General features: G+C 43.4%; 1 protein-coding gene across 10 annotated transcripts in view; it reads left to right on the forward strand.

Moving 5' to 3' along the window:
- Positions 1-16,111, forward strand: part of SLC1A2 (solute carrier family 1 member 2) — a 201,519-nt gene that overhangs the window by 105,056 nt on the left and 80,352 nt on the right. For all 10 annotated transcript variants that reach the window (XM_064288302.1, XM_064288298.1, XM_064288299.1 and 7 more), the window contains 4 exons: positions 1,095-1,234; positions 3,056-3,208; positions 5,234-5,484; positions 10,937-11,105. In XM_064288302.1, coding sequence (XP_064144372.1) covers positions 1,105-1,234; positions 3,056-3,208; positions 5,234-5,484; positions 10,937-11,105 — 703 coding nt within the window. In that variant the 5' untranslated portion in view covers positions 1,095-1,104. The remainder of the gene's footprint in view (positions 1-1,094; positions 1,235-3,055; positions 3,209-5,233; positions 5,485-10,936; positions 11,106-16,111) is intronic.

The following is a 16,111-nucleotide window of genomic DNA, read 5'->3' on the forward strand; positions in this document are numbered from 1 at the left end:
AAGCCCTGGTGATCTACTGCAGAAAATCAGCTGATGAAAACTGTATAGATCAGAAAGTTCTGGTCTGTAACCAATCATGGGGCTGACACAGGGCGAGGCAGCATTTTGTTCTGCTATGCCTAGTGTCCCCATGACTCGGGGGCCAACTCAATGGCAGCTAACAGCAATCCATCCCAGGCTTACATTTGGTATCTTACTGGCCCGTGAAACATCAAAGCTGGAAAATGTGGCATTGAACCCATTACCCTGGCAAGGGCTCCCTTGGGCCATCTCCTAGCATATCTTGGGTTCCCCTGGGGGTTCATGTGGAGAAGGGCTGGGCTGCATCTGTCCGTGGATAAAGGCAAATCAAAATGTTTCTTAAAGTCATGCTTCTTTGACTTTAAGTGGTTGTTGACTCTTGGCAGCTTAGCAGAGTCTTGATAATACAAGTGACCTTTTAAAAACTACAATAGATTTTTTTTTTAACTAGATAAATCATTTCTTCCAAAAGAGTTGCAAAACTTGGATTATCAGTATTTGTGCCTTTTCTGTGTCTAGGATGAGGAAGGCTGGAACCTAGAGGTGTTTTAATTGGGGCATAACTCAGGCCCTGACTCTCCTGACATTAGATCATTCAAAAGTCACCTTTTTATGATGTTATGAAAAACAGCTTAGAGTGGTAGAAAGAGTTCAGGTTTTTAGCCAGATATATCTGGGTTTGAATCTCCAATTTTATGTAGCCTTACAGTCTTGAGCAAGTTACTTACTCTTGAGCAGGATACTTCCCTGCCAGAATTCCTGTGGTGGGTAACTCTTGGAAAAACCCTACCACTCCCTATGGTTTTCCTTTTATTTACTGTGAGGATCTGGTGATCAGGAGTGTAAAAGCACCGGCATGAGGTTTCCAATGTGCCCCTGTGCCCCGCTTGTTTATGAACTGCAATTCAGGGTACCCCGAGTCGCTGTCTTTTTGTTTCCCCGCTAATGATTGGCAGACTCCCAGCTGTGCCTCAAGGAGGCCTGTTCCTCCTCCTCCTACCTGAGCCCCTACCTGAAACTGGATAGCGGAGGTGCCCTTCACTCTCTAATCACTGCCTTTGCTTCTGTTTTAGTGCCAACAATATGCCCAAGCAGGTTGAAGTGCGAATGCACGACAGCCACCTCACCTCTGAGGAGCCCACGCACCGGCACCTGGGCCTGCGCTTGTGTGACAAGCTAGGGAAGAATCTACTGCTCACGCTGACAGTGTTTGGTATGTGCTGAGCTGCCTCACCCCTACCCCTGTTCTCTGGGCCTCTCTTGGATCTGTGGGCAGGTAGCCCTTTCACTGCAAAGGTAGCCACGTGCCTAAGCCCCCATTTGTGCCCAGGCATCACTGCCTCAATGACATAATCTTCCACCTCATCTGCCCTGGCCATTTATTTTTCTTCTTTTGAGTTCTAGTGGTTCTCCAATTGTAGTATGCATATAGCATGTGGATTCCCAAACCATACTGGGAGAGACTATGCTTTGGGCCATTGAGAGTGAGGCCCCGGAATCTGCGTCTTCACAAACTGTCTATGTGATTCCAATGCAGGTGGTCAGCCGACCACATTTACAGAAATACCTGCATTCAAGATAAAGGCAACCTTTGCAGGAAGCTCCAAAAAGGGCTCTCAAAATTTAACCTTCTTTGAACGCCTCATTAACTTTGATTAATTTAACACATTAGTTAATGAGGTCAGTGTGGAAAGAGGCTTGTCCTGACACCTTGACCTGCTCCAGCCCCACCTTGCAAGTCTGACTCCCCTCCTTCAGACTTCATCCAGGCTAGGGTTGTTCTTTCTTGTGGACTGTTGATACAATCTTTGTCTTAGGTTTTCAACCAGTGTTTATTGAACTTGGAGCAAATTGCAGTTTCTTGTAATGACAACCACATCATTTCCTGTCTCGATTCCTCCCTTATTGTTCAGCTCACTTAGGCTTCACATAGAAATAATGAACAAATCAGCTCCCTCCCCTACTCCCCACCCCCTCTCTGCCTTGGCCTATTCTTGGAGTCCATTGTCTTGGATGTCAGTGAACCAGGATCAGGACCAGGAACTTGCCACAGCTCAGTTCACTTAATTAAGGGAAAACCACAGGCGGTAGTAGGGTTTTCCAAGGGTTACCCACTAAATAAGCAGATTTCATTCATCATAGTCTGGAAGAATTTGGACAGTAAGTTTTTACCTGTAGAAGGAAAGAAGATCAGGCTTTGGCTGCATGACTCCTGCATCCCTGGAGTTAACGCCATGACCCATATAACCCAGGAACTCCCTTCCTCACTTATAGCCAGTGGTGCTATGACCTGATTTGTGGTTTCTGCAAGGATCCTTTATGTTGCCCACCCATTTAGAGAGATCTGAAGTTTATTTTGTGGAATCTTTGAGTATGCCAAATGAAAGGCTTCTGCCAACATCTCTGCCCATTGTTTCCTCCAAAATTACATATTTTTAGATACCTTCCTTGATCTTCCATAAGACCAGCAAGTCTAAAGGTATGTAAAAAGACATAGAAATTAAGAACAAATTCTATTGAAGAAGAGACACAGGGGAAATTACAGGAAGCCAAAGAAAATAGATGAAAAAAAGAACTCACACTAGCTTGGTCAATCAATGTTTCTTTTTTCTGGCATCCAGTTGAAAAGGGAAGAAATACATTAGATATCATGCCATGTGGCTGGCCCTAGGCTGGAAGGAGAAAACAATATCTGGTGCTGTGGCTCGTTTCCACTGACGATCCTTGTGACTTTGGAAGTGGACAATGTCTTCAGAGAAGTTGGATCAAGTGGTCACTCCATAATTCCCATAAAACTTTGAGAAGGCTCTTCTTGACTCTTCCAGTGCTGCTTTCTAGGATAGTTAGAACAACAGAAAGTTCTCTCACTAGTCATCGAAGTCAGCTTTCCTATGTAATGGTATTTTTGTTACATGTTATCCATCACCTGATAATGGAGCAGCGTGAAAAGCCAATGTCATTGAAATAGGTTCCCAGAGCTATTTGTTTGACTAGGGCAAAAATAAATTCCTATGTATTTTTTTCTCCCTTATAGGTGTCATCCTGGGGGCAGTATGTGGAGGGCTTCTTCGTTTGACGTCTCCTATCCACCCTGATGTGGTTATGTTAATAGCCTTCCCAGGGGATATACTCATGAGGATGCTAAAAATGCTCATTCTCCCTCTAATTATCTCCAGCTTAATCACAGGTAAGACCACTTCTATGGCCAGTGGGCCAGAGGGGGGCATCCTGCTGTTCTGGCTTTTGGTTGAATGAATGAAGGTGACAGAAATGTCATTTCACTTCAGAGACTTGGTTTTCCTGTCTCTAAAATGGGCGTCATCAATTCTAAAATAAATGATTGCCATCTGTTACTGGTCAGTCTGTCTGTCTCTCTAGCAACAAAAGAGGAACAGGAAACACAGTCACACGTTACAAGTGATGATTTCTATAGTGATTTTAATTTTTAATGCATAGCTTTCTCAATTTTCTAGGTTAAATTTTGTTCAGAAAGTGATAAAGATAGTAATAAACCCACTGCCATAGAGTCAATTCTGACTCATAGCGACCCTACAGGACAGAGTAGAACTGCCCCATAGGATTTCCAAGGAGCACCTGGCGGATTTGAATTGCTGACCTTTTGGTTAGCAGCTGTAGCACTTAACCACTACGCCACCAGGCTTTCCAAGAATAGAAAAGGAAATTTTCTTTCTATTATTTGATTCTATATGGAGGGAAGTGGACATTAAAAATAAATGTGAGATATGAATGCTCTGAGTTTTTTAGTAGAAAATCATTCTTAAGTGTGTAGCATCATGGTCACTTGTTTTTGACTAAAATAATTATTTTATTTGAAAGAATTTGTGTGTGCGTTGCGTGTTTCCTTCCATGAGTTTATACTGGTAGTTTCTTTCTCACCAAATAATATTGCTTGAATAGGTTATAAACTGGTGTAGTTTAGACACTAAGCTCTAAGGTCTAAGGGTGAGAAGCTGGATTTTGGTCCATATCTGGGTGCCAACGAGCTAGCCGATCTCATAAAAGTGACCGACTACGTCATAAATGAAGTGAGGCTGGCAACTGCAAGGAATTCACATACTAAGATTGTTCTACAAGCGCATAGCTGTTAGACCAGTAGACCCAGTGACTGAAACCAAGGCAGCTGCAGCTACAGGAACTCAGGGGCTGAGCAGAGGCTTATCATTTAGCCCCAGATTGAGTGAAGCTGTGCTTTTACCTTAAACGTTCCTTCTCCGAACAGAGAAAACCCTCCCCATGCCTGTTTAACAGATTGTACATTGGCCAACCTGGTAAGAAAACCTAGCTTCCATTTGGCTAGACTTAGATTTTAGACTGTAAGGATAAATGGGCAATTTATGGGTCTACTTAATTCAGGAAAGTTAATATGAATGAATTCCTCCCCCACAGCCGAAAGAACTGATCCCCGGTAAAGGATTCGATATCATTCTCTATGAAAAGTAGGAACTGAAACCAGGAAGTGAAAAAATTGAAGGAACAACTGGGAAAAAACCCAATGGAGGCTGGAATTTTTATGACTTGCCCGGAATTTCCTCTAATAATTACAGTACCCCCTCTGCACCCCTATGTTATAGATGAAACGCCCACTGTTTGTGGGGTGCTTTACACATGTGTTCTTCAATACCTACAAGAGGTCTGAAAACGTAGGTCTTCATCATGATTGGAAATGAAATGGAAAGGCTGCCCTAGGTTCCCAGACTTCTGGATTCAATTACAAGTAATATATTCAAAAATTTTGAGGCATGACATAGGGTCATCAACTTTTTATTTTCCCAAGTGAGAACATTAAAAAATAATAATAAAGAGGTAAAAAACTAGCACATACTAGCACCATCACCTCATAAAAGAAAGGCTATCCTAACACCAAAAAAATGCAAAGAATATAACCTCAGAATTTAAAATGAAATACACCCAACTTTATTTTAACTCGCTATTGCAGATTGACAAAAAGTTGTCACGGGCCAGTTTGTAGACTCGGAACCAGATGATCGTCTTCAGCTCGCCCCGGTTTCCTAGCATCTCAAAAATTTCTTTGGAAACTAGAGTTGTAAACTGTGGGATTGACTAAATATTCAGCAGTAGGATATAAATTAGCCACTAATGAATTTGCATAATGTAGAGCGCAGGGTTATACGTATGGGTAATTAACAGAATCGTAATATAATGGACCCTTCTGAATTTCTCTTCAATCCAGGGTTGTCGGGCCTGGATGCTAAAGCCAGTGGCCGCTTAGGCACAAGAGCCATGGTGTATTACATGTCCACAACCGTCATCGCTGCTGTGCTGGGAGTCATCCTGGTCTTGGCCATCCACCCAGGGAATCCCAAACTCAAGAAGCAACTGGGGCCTGGGAAGAAGAATGATGAAGTGTCCAGCCTGGATGCCTTCCTAGACCTAATTAGAAATCTCTTCCCTGAAAATCTTGTCCAAGCCTGTTTTCAACAGGTAACTCAAAGTTCTGTTGTTCTCGGCTCTCCAATCTTCTCAGTTATCAAGACAATAACATAGAGATTGTTTCAGTGAGGCAGCTCTGGGTAGCAATTTTCTTAATATTTAATTATCTCTGACTAGCCAGGGGTTATATGAGTGAGCTGGAGCAAAATCTTGGGGTTGGAGTATCTTGTTTTTTTTTTTAAATCTTCTCTTTCTTTTTCCTCTCTTTTTAGCTCACTTACTGTCTTATTGCTCTGGGATCCCCCTTCTGCCTTTCACCTTTTCCTCTTCTCTTCTTTTTTGTTCCTGTCTCTATATCCTCCAAGACACTTTTCAATCGCACACGCACACAACCCTCTACAACAGCCAGTGGGTTCTCTATCTCAGCAGTCTAGTAAAAATCACTTGCAGCATGTTTGAACAATACACATGATCTGCATAATCAGAATCTCTAGGGGTGAGTCTGGGTCTTGGACATTTCTTAAATTGTGGAAGTAATACATGCAGATTGTGAAAAGTTGAAATAGTACGTTGTTAGCTGTTGCTGAGTCAGCTCCAACTCATGGCAACCCTATGTATAACAGAATGAAGCATTACCAGTCCTGTGCTGTTATCAGGATTGTTGGCATGTTTATTCAGTCAGGCATACTCTGTTGTGTGTGATACATAGAGTTTTCTTTGGCCAATTTTCAGAAGTAGGTCACCAGGCCCTTCTTCCTATCTGTCTTAGTCTGGAAGCTCTGCTGAAACCTGTCTACTATGAGCCTACTGGTATTTGAAATATGGGTAGAATAGCTTCCAGCATCATAGCAACACACAAGCCACCATGGCACGATAAATTAACAGACAGATGGTGGTTAAATAGTATAGAAACATACAAAGTAAAAATTAGAAGTTCCCACACTGGGTCCCTAGAGCTACTCATGCTGAGAATTTTGTTTCCTCCCATGTATTTTCTTTACTCCTCTGTATATACGTGCATATGTATTGTGTATAATCTTTTTAAAAATCCAGCCCAAATGGTACTGCACTCTACGTGCCATGTCGCACCTTGCTTCTCATTTCACGGTGTTTTAGACTCACCCTTCTCCCTTTCTTTTTTCATGATCTCATAGTATTTATAAACAATAAGCTCCTAGAAGTGAAAATTTCCTGCCCAAGAGTGTTACATTTCAAATTTGCTAGATGTTGCAAAATAACCCTATGTAAATTTATAGCAATGTATACATTCACCAACTGCATGCAGGCATGTAAGTTTTTAAACGCTGGTGATTTAAAACAAACACTCAAAAAACAGATGATTCTGCTGTCTGGAACTACCGAGCTAGCTGGTCAGGCCCCACTAACCAGCCCGCTCTCTAGCCCCAACTTAGGTTAGAATACACTTCACTTCTTGTTAGCCCAGGTAGGAAGCCAAGCTCAGAACCAAAGGCGAGGAACCACCTTCAGCCATTTTCAGAGAATCATGGAAGAATGGACTTAGGAAATAAGATGAAAAGTCTGTGTTCCCAGCTGCCCCAAAATGTGGTTGCCAACCACTGCTGAGTCTAAATTACCCTGAGTTGGGATATGTTCTCCAGTCTCAAATGCCACTTACACCAAATGCCAGTTATATTAAAGGAAACCATTCTAGGCAGAGGAAGTTGGACAGAGAGTGAAGAAACAGTCTGGGCAGGTGTGTATGTATGTGGGGTTGCTTACCCCTGAGCCAGCCTGCTTAGGAGATGAATTTGTTTGCTTTTGGGTGATAGACATGATTAGATGCCAAGTCTATTTTTAACACTTTGGAAGGAATGTGTTGGAACTGTAGCTGCTGGATGCTGAGCTGCTAGAAGACCAGTGGGTAGGAGCATGCAAGGGACAAGGAAGGTCACGCCCAGTCACAGCCATGCTGCATGCAGGAAGGAGATACCCTTCCTCTCAGTCAGTAAGGCAAGACCTGAAAACAGGCAGGGTGCTCCAGTCTTGGCAGTGAGTTTTTGCGGTGCTGGCTACACCCACCTGCAGTAACTGCTCTGGGTGATGGACAGTGGATACTGCCTATTACAGTGGCATGGAGGACTGAGCCATTCTCTGCACTTCCCCCGCTTTGACCCTACCCCTCCACTGGCAAAACTTATATGAGGACTGAGCACTGAGCTCCCCAGCTGAGCCCAGGGTCATAGTCCCTTTGGGTTAAGATAGTCAGAGAAAAAATAACATAGAATTCTTTACCTCAGGGTTAAGGTGGAGAATAGAGTCCTTAAGGCTGCCTTTAGGAACCCCAGAGGAAAAGGATCTTAAACCAGATGTGATCCCATGGGTTTAGGGGGCCTTGGAGAGGCTTTGAGGAAGGGAAACTCTTACACAGTATGACCTTGTATTACCAGAGAGAACTTGAGAGAGGTGCCCTCTGTGCATAAGAGGTACAGCTTAAAGTGATTTAAAATAACCTCCCTAGAATGGAGGGGGCTTCCTGGCCAAAGTTAGACACAGAGATGTCAATAGGAAGGTGAGTGGCTGTTGGCTGACTCACAGTGATAGAGTTCGTCCAAGTCAGATCCATGTGTTTAATTTTGTGTCTAGCAGGGAAAACTCATACTTGCTGTTTAGGGCTGACTCTGAACCAAGGTGCAGTTTCCAAAAGAGTAACTAGCTTAGTGGTTGTAAAGTGTGGCCTGACAGTATTCACTCAAGCCCCGTGGATAATGACCTCATGGGCTCTTTGCTTTCAGGGAATTCGGTGTCTGTTCATTCAGGCAATACTTGTGAGCACCTACTGGGTGCCAGGCTCTCAGAAGTGCAACAGGGATGCCACAGGGAATGAGACCATGAGGTCCCTGTCCCATGGCACTTACTTATATTCATGGGGTGGGGGTGGGGGGTAAGGCCAAAACATGCAAACAAAAATCAGGTTAAAACACAAAATATTTACAAATTAAGATAAGCAGTAAATATTCTGAGGGCTAGAGGTAGGATGATGGACTAAGGGGCTAACTGGGGCGTCATTTAAGCTGAGACATAAGGGATCAGAGTAAGCGAGGCCTGGGAAGAACTGGGCGAAGAGTCTACACAGACACACAACACTTGCAGAAGTTGGAAAGTGTCTGGTGTGCTTAGAGAACAGAAAGGAGGCCAGTGAAGAGAAGTGATGAGATGGAAATGATGAGATTACATCAGAGGAAAGCAAACCCAGCTCAGGCAGGACCTGGTAGGCCAGTGTCAGAATTTGGATTCTTATTCTAAGAGAGTTTTTAGCAGCTATGGGCATAGATGTAACTATAGGAGTCCCTGGGTGGTACAAACAGTGTGTTAGGCTGCTAATCGAAAGATTGGAGGTTGGAGTCCACTCAGAGGTGCCTTGGAAGAAAGGACTGGCAATGCATTCCCCAAAATTAACCATTGAAAACCCTATGGAGCACAGTCCTACTCTGACACACAAAGGGTCTGCATGAGTCAAATTGACTCCTTGGCAACTGGTGGTGGTGAGTAGGTAGCTATATCTACCCATAAACTGTAGGTAAACAGGAAGAGAGGTAAGACAGCCCATTAGGAGGCTTTTGCAAGTTTTAAGGTGAGAAATGAGGTTGGTTGGACTCAGGTAGACTGGAGTTTGCATCCAGATGGGGATGTGCAACACAAACAACTTTGCAAGTAAAGAACTTGGACAGAGGACTAGGCCTGTGTTTCAGGCTTCAACTTAAGCCAGTGGCCTGTGCTATTTGAAAGTTGGATTTTGTAGACAAACATAACTCATTTTGAATCCTGGTTCAACAGCTAATTAGCTATGGGACCTTGGGTTATTTACTTCACCCAGTGAGCCTTAAAGAGCTGCTATTGATATAACAGGTAATAGATATAAAACATGTAGCTCTTGTCGCCCACCTGATCCTGGCAGCTATTACTTAGGTCCATGACTATTGCTCTTTTTAACCCAAGCCTTGACTTCTATAGCATCGTCAGAATGGGTCTACAGGTGGCTCCTGGTCCCCCTTCTTTCCTAGGAACAGGACTCTGTTGTTCGCCCAATCTTCCTTTATGATCACTCCTGCCTTCTCTCTTCATGCCAATGCATGCCCAGACTCAGGGCCAGTGAGAGGCCTTCTCTCCCCTGGCATAGCCTGCTCTGGGCTTCCTCTCTCCGGGCACAAGTACGTGTGGCTAGGCTAGAACAGGGAGTGCTCACCTCTCCCGTTTCAGGTGGCTGATCAGTTCAGCATTGCTCACCATTGGCCCAGCTGCAGTAGGATTGTGTCCTTATAGTTTAACACACAGGCCAGGTGGTATAAAGAACTCAGTGGTGGCCAGGCCACCTGAGTTGAAGTGCTGGCCATACCAATAGCTCTATAATGCCCAACAAGTCATTTGATTTCTCCATGCATCCTCTTCCACATCTATTCAGGGTTTACTCATCTGTTGCCTACTATGCGCCAGCGCTGACATTTTAGGATTCTACCTGGGCTCTATTTTCATGCCCTTGGAGGTAGTGTTTCCTGGGCTCAGATGTGAGTTTTCACAGCACTCTGCTCACAGGGTGCCTGGCACCTTTAAAAATAGAACTGCTGCACAAATGTCAAGGATTAGGCTGAGAGATTCCTTGGGAGGCCATTTGCACAATGTTCTTTGGGGAACGTAGAGAAAGGCTTGACATCACTGCCCAGAAGAAGCAGGTGTCGTCCTACCTTACATTTGGATCTGAAACTTGAGCACCTACACCTGCCATGGCAGCTACCAATAGGCACACTTGGTGCCCAGGTAGAGATTCCCAGCAGAGCTAGGAACAGCAACCAGGCAGGGAGGAGCAAAATAGATGGATTATGAGTTGGTGCCCTGACCCCACTGCCAAGGCTCTTTCTTTCTCATTCTTGATGAGATCTAAGGTCTGTCACAAGGGACCAGGGGGACCATCTAACTGGGTCTCACAATTGTGAAGACCATACAGTTTAGACTACAGAGCTACAATCACTGGAATAAAAGAAAAAGATATCCATCCCCCAACTCCCTGGATGGTGCAAACGGTCAATGTGCTTGGCTGATAACTAAAAAGTTGGAGGTTCAAGTCTACAGAAAGGCACCTTGAAAGAAAGCCTTGGCGATCTACTTCCAAAAAATCAGCCATTGAAAATCCCGAGTGCAGTTCTACTCGGAAGCACATGGCATCAACTCAATGGCAGCTGGTGCAGCCACCTTTAAGCTCATGTCTTCTTGCTGGTTCGTGCTGCTTAAATGCACTGTAAGTGAGTTTTTAAAACCCTGTTATTATCTTGTGATTCGGACAGTTGTATGACATTGTATTATGTTAAAAAAAATCACTTTGTTATGCATAAATATATATAATATCCTTCAATTTTCAAAACCCTGTTTTGGTATTTCTTCATTATTTTTAATATATTATAAAATTTCAAAATAGATAAGTAGTCAGGCCTTTGTTGACCTTTTAGAACACGCCTCATCTTTATGATTTTCTCATTTTTACTTTAATCAGATACAAACAGTGACAAAGAAAGTCCTGGTGGCACCTCAGTCGGACAAGGAGGCCAACGCAACCAGCGCCGTCGTCTCCCTGCTGAACGAGACTGTGACTGAGGCGCCTGAGGAAACGAAGATGGTCATCAGGAAGGGCCTGGAGTTCAAGGACGGGATGAATGTCTTAGGTGGGCAACCTGGTGGTCCTATTCTCATCTCCCTTGAGGAGGCACTTCTGCTTCATGACAATGGTCTGCTTTAGTGACTTACGTGGGCTGGCCAAAGGGATCGCAGCTCCATGAGCACCTGCCGCCTCCTCTCAGCACCTGTCCTTGGTCACGCTCAGGAAACCAGTATCTCTGATGTCTTCTAGGTGATGCAGGAAGCTCTTTCTGGGGGTGGTTTAAGAGCTACTGGGAATGAGAGCTGAGAGATTAAGGAAGAGAGACAGGACAGAAGGAAGGCCATGGAGGGACATGGCAACTAGACGTGCAGTATGGGAAAAGAAAAGGGGACTAACATTCACTGGGCACATCCGTTGACCTTCTGAACAACGTTGTCAAGTCACTTTCTCTGAGTCCTCATTAATTTATGTGTCCCATTAGTTTATTTCTTAAAATATTTGTTGAGCTGCACCTCTGTTTTGAAACTGTGCCAGGGGTGGGATTGTACCATCCCAGCTCTCACAGTCTGCGAACAAATGCAATGCTGTCCATATTGGGAAGTCTTAGAGTTGGTGCTGAAAGGGGCTTTGTTTCACTCTCTGAGCCTCATTTTTAAAATGAGGGTGGGTTGACAGCTACCTTGTAGATTGTTGCGAGGGTTAAATGAGATTGTACGTGTAAAGCACAGCGTGGTATATGCCACATGCTCCATTCACAGGAGCTATTGTTATTCAAAGTGGATGAAGAGCTGAAGAGCTCAATAAGAAGACACCACCTGCTGGGGCCAGAGATTCCCTACCATGTGAGTGGCTCCAGTTTGCCCAGTTTACCCCCATTTACCCCCAGGGCCCATTCTTCACTGTAACCCCCATTTTAGGCAACTAGAATGGTATTCCCAAGTGACATTTAACCATATGTTAGGAAAAATGGGGAATCTGGATGGAAGGATTATGTTGATTGACCCAAACATTTGAGTGAGAACCATTTAGAAATGGGTTAGCTGGTGATCCTGCCACTGGTTGCCCATCTAGGAGATCAAATGCCTGTTATTTCCTTACTAGGGTTGCCAGATCAAATCCAAAACCCTCATTCAAATTTTAGTTTCAGATAAACAGGCAATAATTTTTAGTGTAACTACGTCTCTTCATGTATCAGAATCACTTTGATGGCAACTGTTTTTTTTTGTTCATTTATATCCCAAATAATTGCACTGAATATACTTATGCTAAAAAAATTATTTGTTATTTATCGAAAATTCAAATTGACTAGGTGTCCTATGTGTGTTCTCAAATAAATTTGGTAACCTTATTCCTCACCCATCTAGAACGGGAGAGAGAAAGAGGTTGAGTGAGCAGGATTATTCAGCCATTGAGAAGGGGAAGCTACAGAAAGGGATATATATATATATATTTTTTTTTGGCCTGGAAGGAAGCAGACTGGGTAAGTGAGACTGAGGGAGAAGATGAGCTGACTAGGTTGCCAGGCAATGGAAGATCAATAAACATTGTTGAAAATCAGTAGTAAGCTTAGAGGAGGAAGAGGAAAAGAGAAAGTAGAGAGAGTTCCTCAGAGAAGCAGGCTTTGCAGACATCCTCAGCATCTACCCCAGAGTAGCTCTTCAGTCCCACTGCCCAGACCTCTGTGACCCTCTCAAGACCTTCCCAACTCACCCTGGTCCCTTCTAGTAGGTAAATCATAGCTGAGAGACCCAACCCCCAATGTCAAAGTGCCCCCATAGTCTTCTACACATTCTGGAGGAGGCGGAGGCCACGACCAATGGGGCCAAACCTTTGGAATGAATCATCCAGAAGCCTTTACTTATTGTTTCCAGAATCTCAGTGGATTCTGGGAAGTCACCTGACCTTTGGCTGTACTGGGGAGTTTCAACACAATTCACTACACTTTCAACCCCAATGACCAAGTCTAAGAGGGCTTTGTTCAAATAATACACCCCCGACCCAGAGAGTGGGTGCAGTTAGGCAATGTTTACAGGGGGAAATCACAAGTTGGGTGCTGGTTTCCATCCAAGCACAGATCAAGACTCTGAAAAGCCAAGGGAAGTTAGACTGTTGAGAAACTTCCCATTTACAAATCATGACTGAAACCAAGGTTCTTTCCATGGTCTTCCAAGGACGGAGAGGGTGCCTTTTAAATTTTTTTTCTTTTTGGTTTTTGGCTTTGTAAAGTCTCAAGAATAAAGCATTGCAATAAATTAAGCTAAAATTCTGACTCTAGCTTCCTATTCATTCCTTTAAGGACTCTTTCTGTCCTAAAAAGCCTCCAGACCTGTTTCTGGGTCCCACTCTAATCCTATCTGTTTGAATCAACTTCTGTGAGAAAGTTGATTCCTTAATTCCTTAAAAAATATACCTCCTTTTTTGTGCTATAGATATGGCCAGTTTCTGCTAATTGAGAGGGGGCTTTTGGGATTTGTTTATTCCAGTTCCCTGGAACTTTGAGACCTTGTGCATTTTCTCTTAAAATTTCCAAACAAAATAAATCAAGTAATATGAGCTATCCTCAGCCAGAATATTCGCAGATTATTTCTCACCACACACCTAGCAAATTCCTCTCATAGGCTTGAAAGAAGGATATCGGAATAGTGGCAAGCCTGAATTTGATTTCATACATTACTGCAGAACTAGGTCGCTCTCTGCTGGATCTAATCTTCTATAAGCCTTTGTCTTTAGTGGGCCACTAACTCATTTGTGAGGAAACCTTGGTGATGTAGTAGTTAAGAGCTATAGCTGCTAACCAAAAGCTTGGCAGTTCGAATCCACCAGGCGCTCCTTAGAAACCCTACGAGGCAGTTCTGCTCTGTCTTATAGGGTCACTGTGAGTCAGAATTGACTCTATGGCAATGGTTTTTTTTTTTTTTTTAACTCATCTGCGAAGTCACTTGTCAAGCTTTCTGGCCAAAAGCTGCACAGAAAAATATTAAATACCAAGTATTAACAAATCTGGGCTCTTTTTGTTGTCAAGAAAATGGGTCCAGTGAAGGGGAGTAAAGCAACCTGGATGGATGTATGCTTGGTGTAGGGGGAAGTTAGTGGTTTTGGTGACTAGGGAAAGGGTAAACCCAAGGGTTTGAAGAGAAAGAATTCCCTATAAGAGAGTCGAGTTATATGGTATAATGTACCTGACAAAGCCAAGACTCCAGGCACAACTGGACATAGTAGGAAACTGGATACACAATAGGAAACTGGATAAAATAGGGAAGGACTTGAAATTAGGCCTGCCAAACTGCACCAGGGTAAGTGTGAGGAAGGAGAGGGATGGACAGGAAGAGTGGATGACCCACAGTACAGGTACAGAGTCAGGCGGGCAAGCAAGGTCTTACAGCTAAGGATATAGTGACATTGTTGTATTGTTCATGCAAGAAGTCAGAGTTGGGGCTCTAATACTGGCAATAATGTGTCACGGTAGGGAGGAGAATACAATGTGACTGGGTGATGCAAAGGGTAACACATTCGGCTGCTAACCAGAGGGTTAGAGGTTCAAGTCTACCCAGTGACACCTGGCAAACTACTTCTAAGAAATCAGCCATTGAAAACCCTGTGGAGCACAGTTCTACTCTGACACATATGGGGTCACCATGAATCGGAATTGACTTGACAGCAACTGGGTGACAATTAGAAATCCAGACAGCCCCCAGTTAGTAATGAGGGTATCTGTTAGTCACTCAGCGTACCCTAGTCACTGGGTGGGTGGGGGTGAGACTCCAGGCTTGAGGATGAGAAACTGAGAGGGGAAGGTGTAAACAGTGATGAGCAGAGAGTCTTCTGGGTAGAGAAAAGCCAGGTCTAGCCTTGGAGGAACTAAAGTATGGGGTAGGTTCCTAGGACCCATACTCAGGCACAGAGAGTGCAGCAAAAGCCAACACGCCAGAAATAAGATCCAAGCTTGAGTATTAGAGTTGGTCCAGCACTGAGCACAATCTGATGCTTACATCAAGGGAGCGGGAACAGAGCTCCTCAAATCTTTCCTGCCTTGGGTTAGGACTGACCCTGGAGGCTGGGCTGGGGCTGAATTTATATGGAAGTCAAGTGATATTCTTTGAGGGGAAAAGAGGGCTGAAAATGGCTAGGAACTAGCAAAATCTGATACTAAATCTGTGCCCTACCTTAATGATCCTGAAAATAATAAAATAAAAAATTCTAGCCATTTTGACCAAGAAAAGAATTATGAAAAGTCAATTTAAAAAAACAGGTTAAATCAAACAAATTGAGTTTAAATTGGGGTTTCCCAAATTGTTTTGGATTTTTTATTTCATTCATTTTGATTTTGAACATTATCTTCCTCCTCATGTTAGGCAGGTAAGAATACAAAGTTAATTTTAAATTTAGGGTATTTCTAAACGTATTAGGAATGTCTTAATTTGGGATAACACTAAATTAATATTGCTGTAACCCCAGAATAGACTTTATTGGCTAATTGGTCTCTTCCCTGGTAGCATAGTAGTTAAGTGTTTGGCTGCTAACTGAAAGATCGGCAGTTGGAAGCCACCATCCGCTCCTCGGAAACCCTATGAGGCAGTTCTGGTGTATCGTATAGGGTTGCTATGAGTTGGAATCAACTCAATGGCAATGAGTTTACTTTGGAGGTGGGGCAGTTATTCCAATATAGAGTCGCTATGAGTGAGAAAAGGAGTGCTAGTGATGCAGTTGTTAAGTGCTCAGATGCTAACCAAAATGTAGGTAGTTCAAACTCACCAGCTGCTTCACGGGAGAAAGATGTGGCAGTCTGCTTCTGTAAGGATTTACAGTCTTGGAAACTCTATGGGACAGTTCTATTACTGTCCTGTAGGGTCACTATGAGTCAGAATCGACTCAGTGGCAGTGGTTTATAAATCAGAATTGAGTTTATTACTATATCAGCTCCAAAATTTGCATGAGAATCCCCAAGTTCCAACAAGCCTTCCCTCAGTAATATTTGTAATATTGGAATCTGCTTAGACATTGTTTCATAAGTGAGGAGGAAAGAGAAAAGAACACTTTTTAGTTTGGAATGAAAAAGAATTTGTTTTCTTC

This window comes from Loxodonta africana, chromosome 7, assembly GCF_030014295.1.
Source record: "Loxodonta africana isolate mLoxAfr1 chromosome 7, mLoxAfr1.hap2, whole genome shotgun sequence".
Lineage (NCBI taxonomy): Eukaryota > Metazoa > Chordata > Mammalia > Proboscidea > Elephantidae > Loxodonta > Loxodonta africana.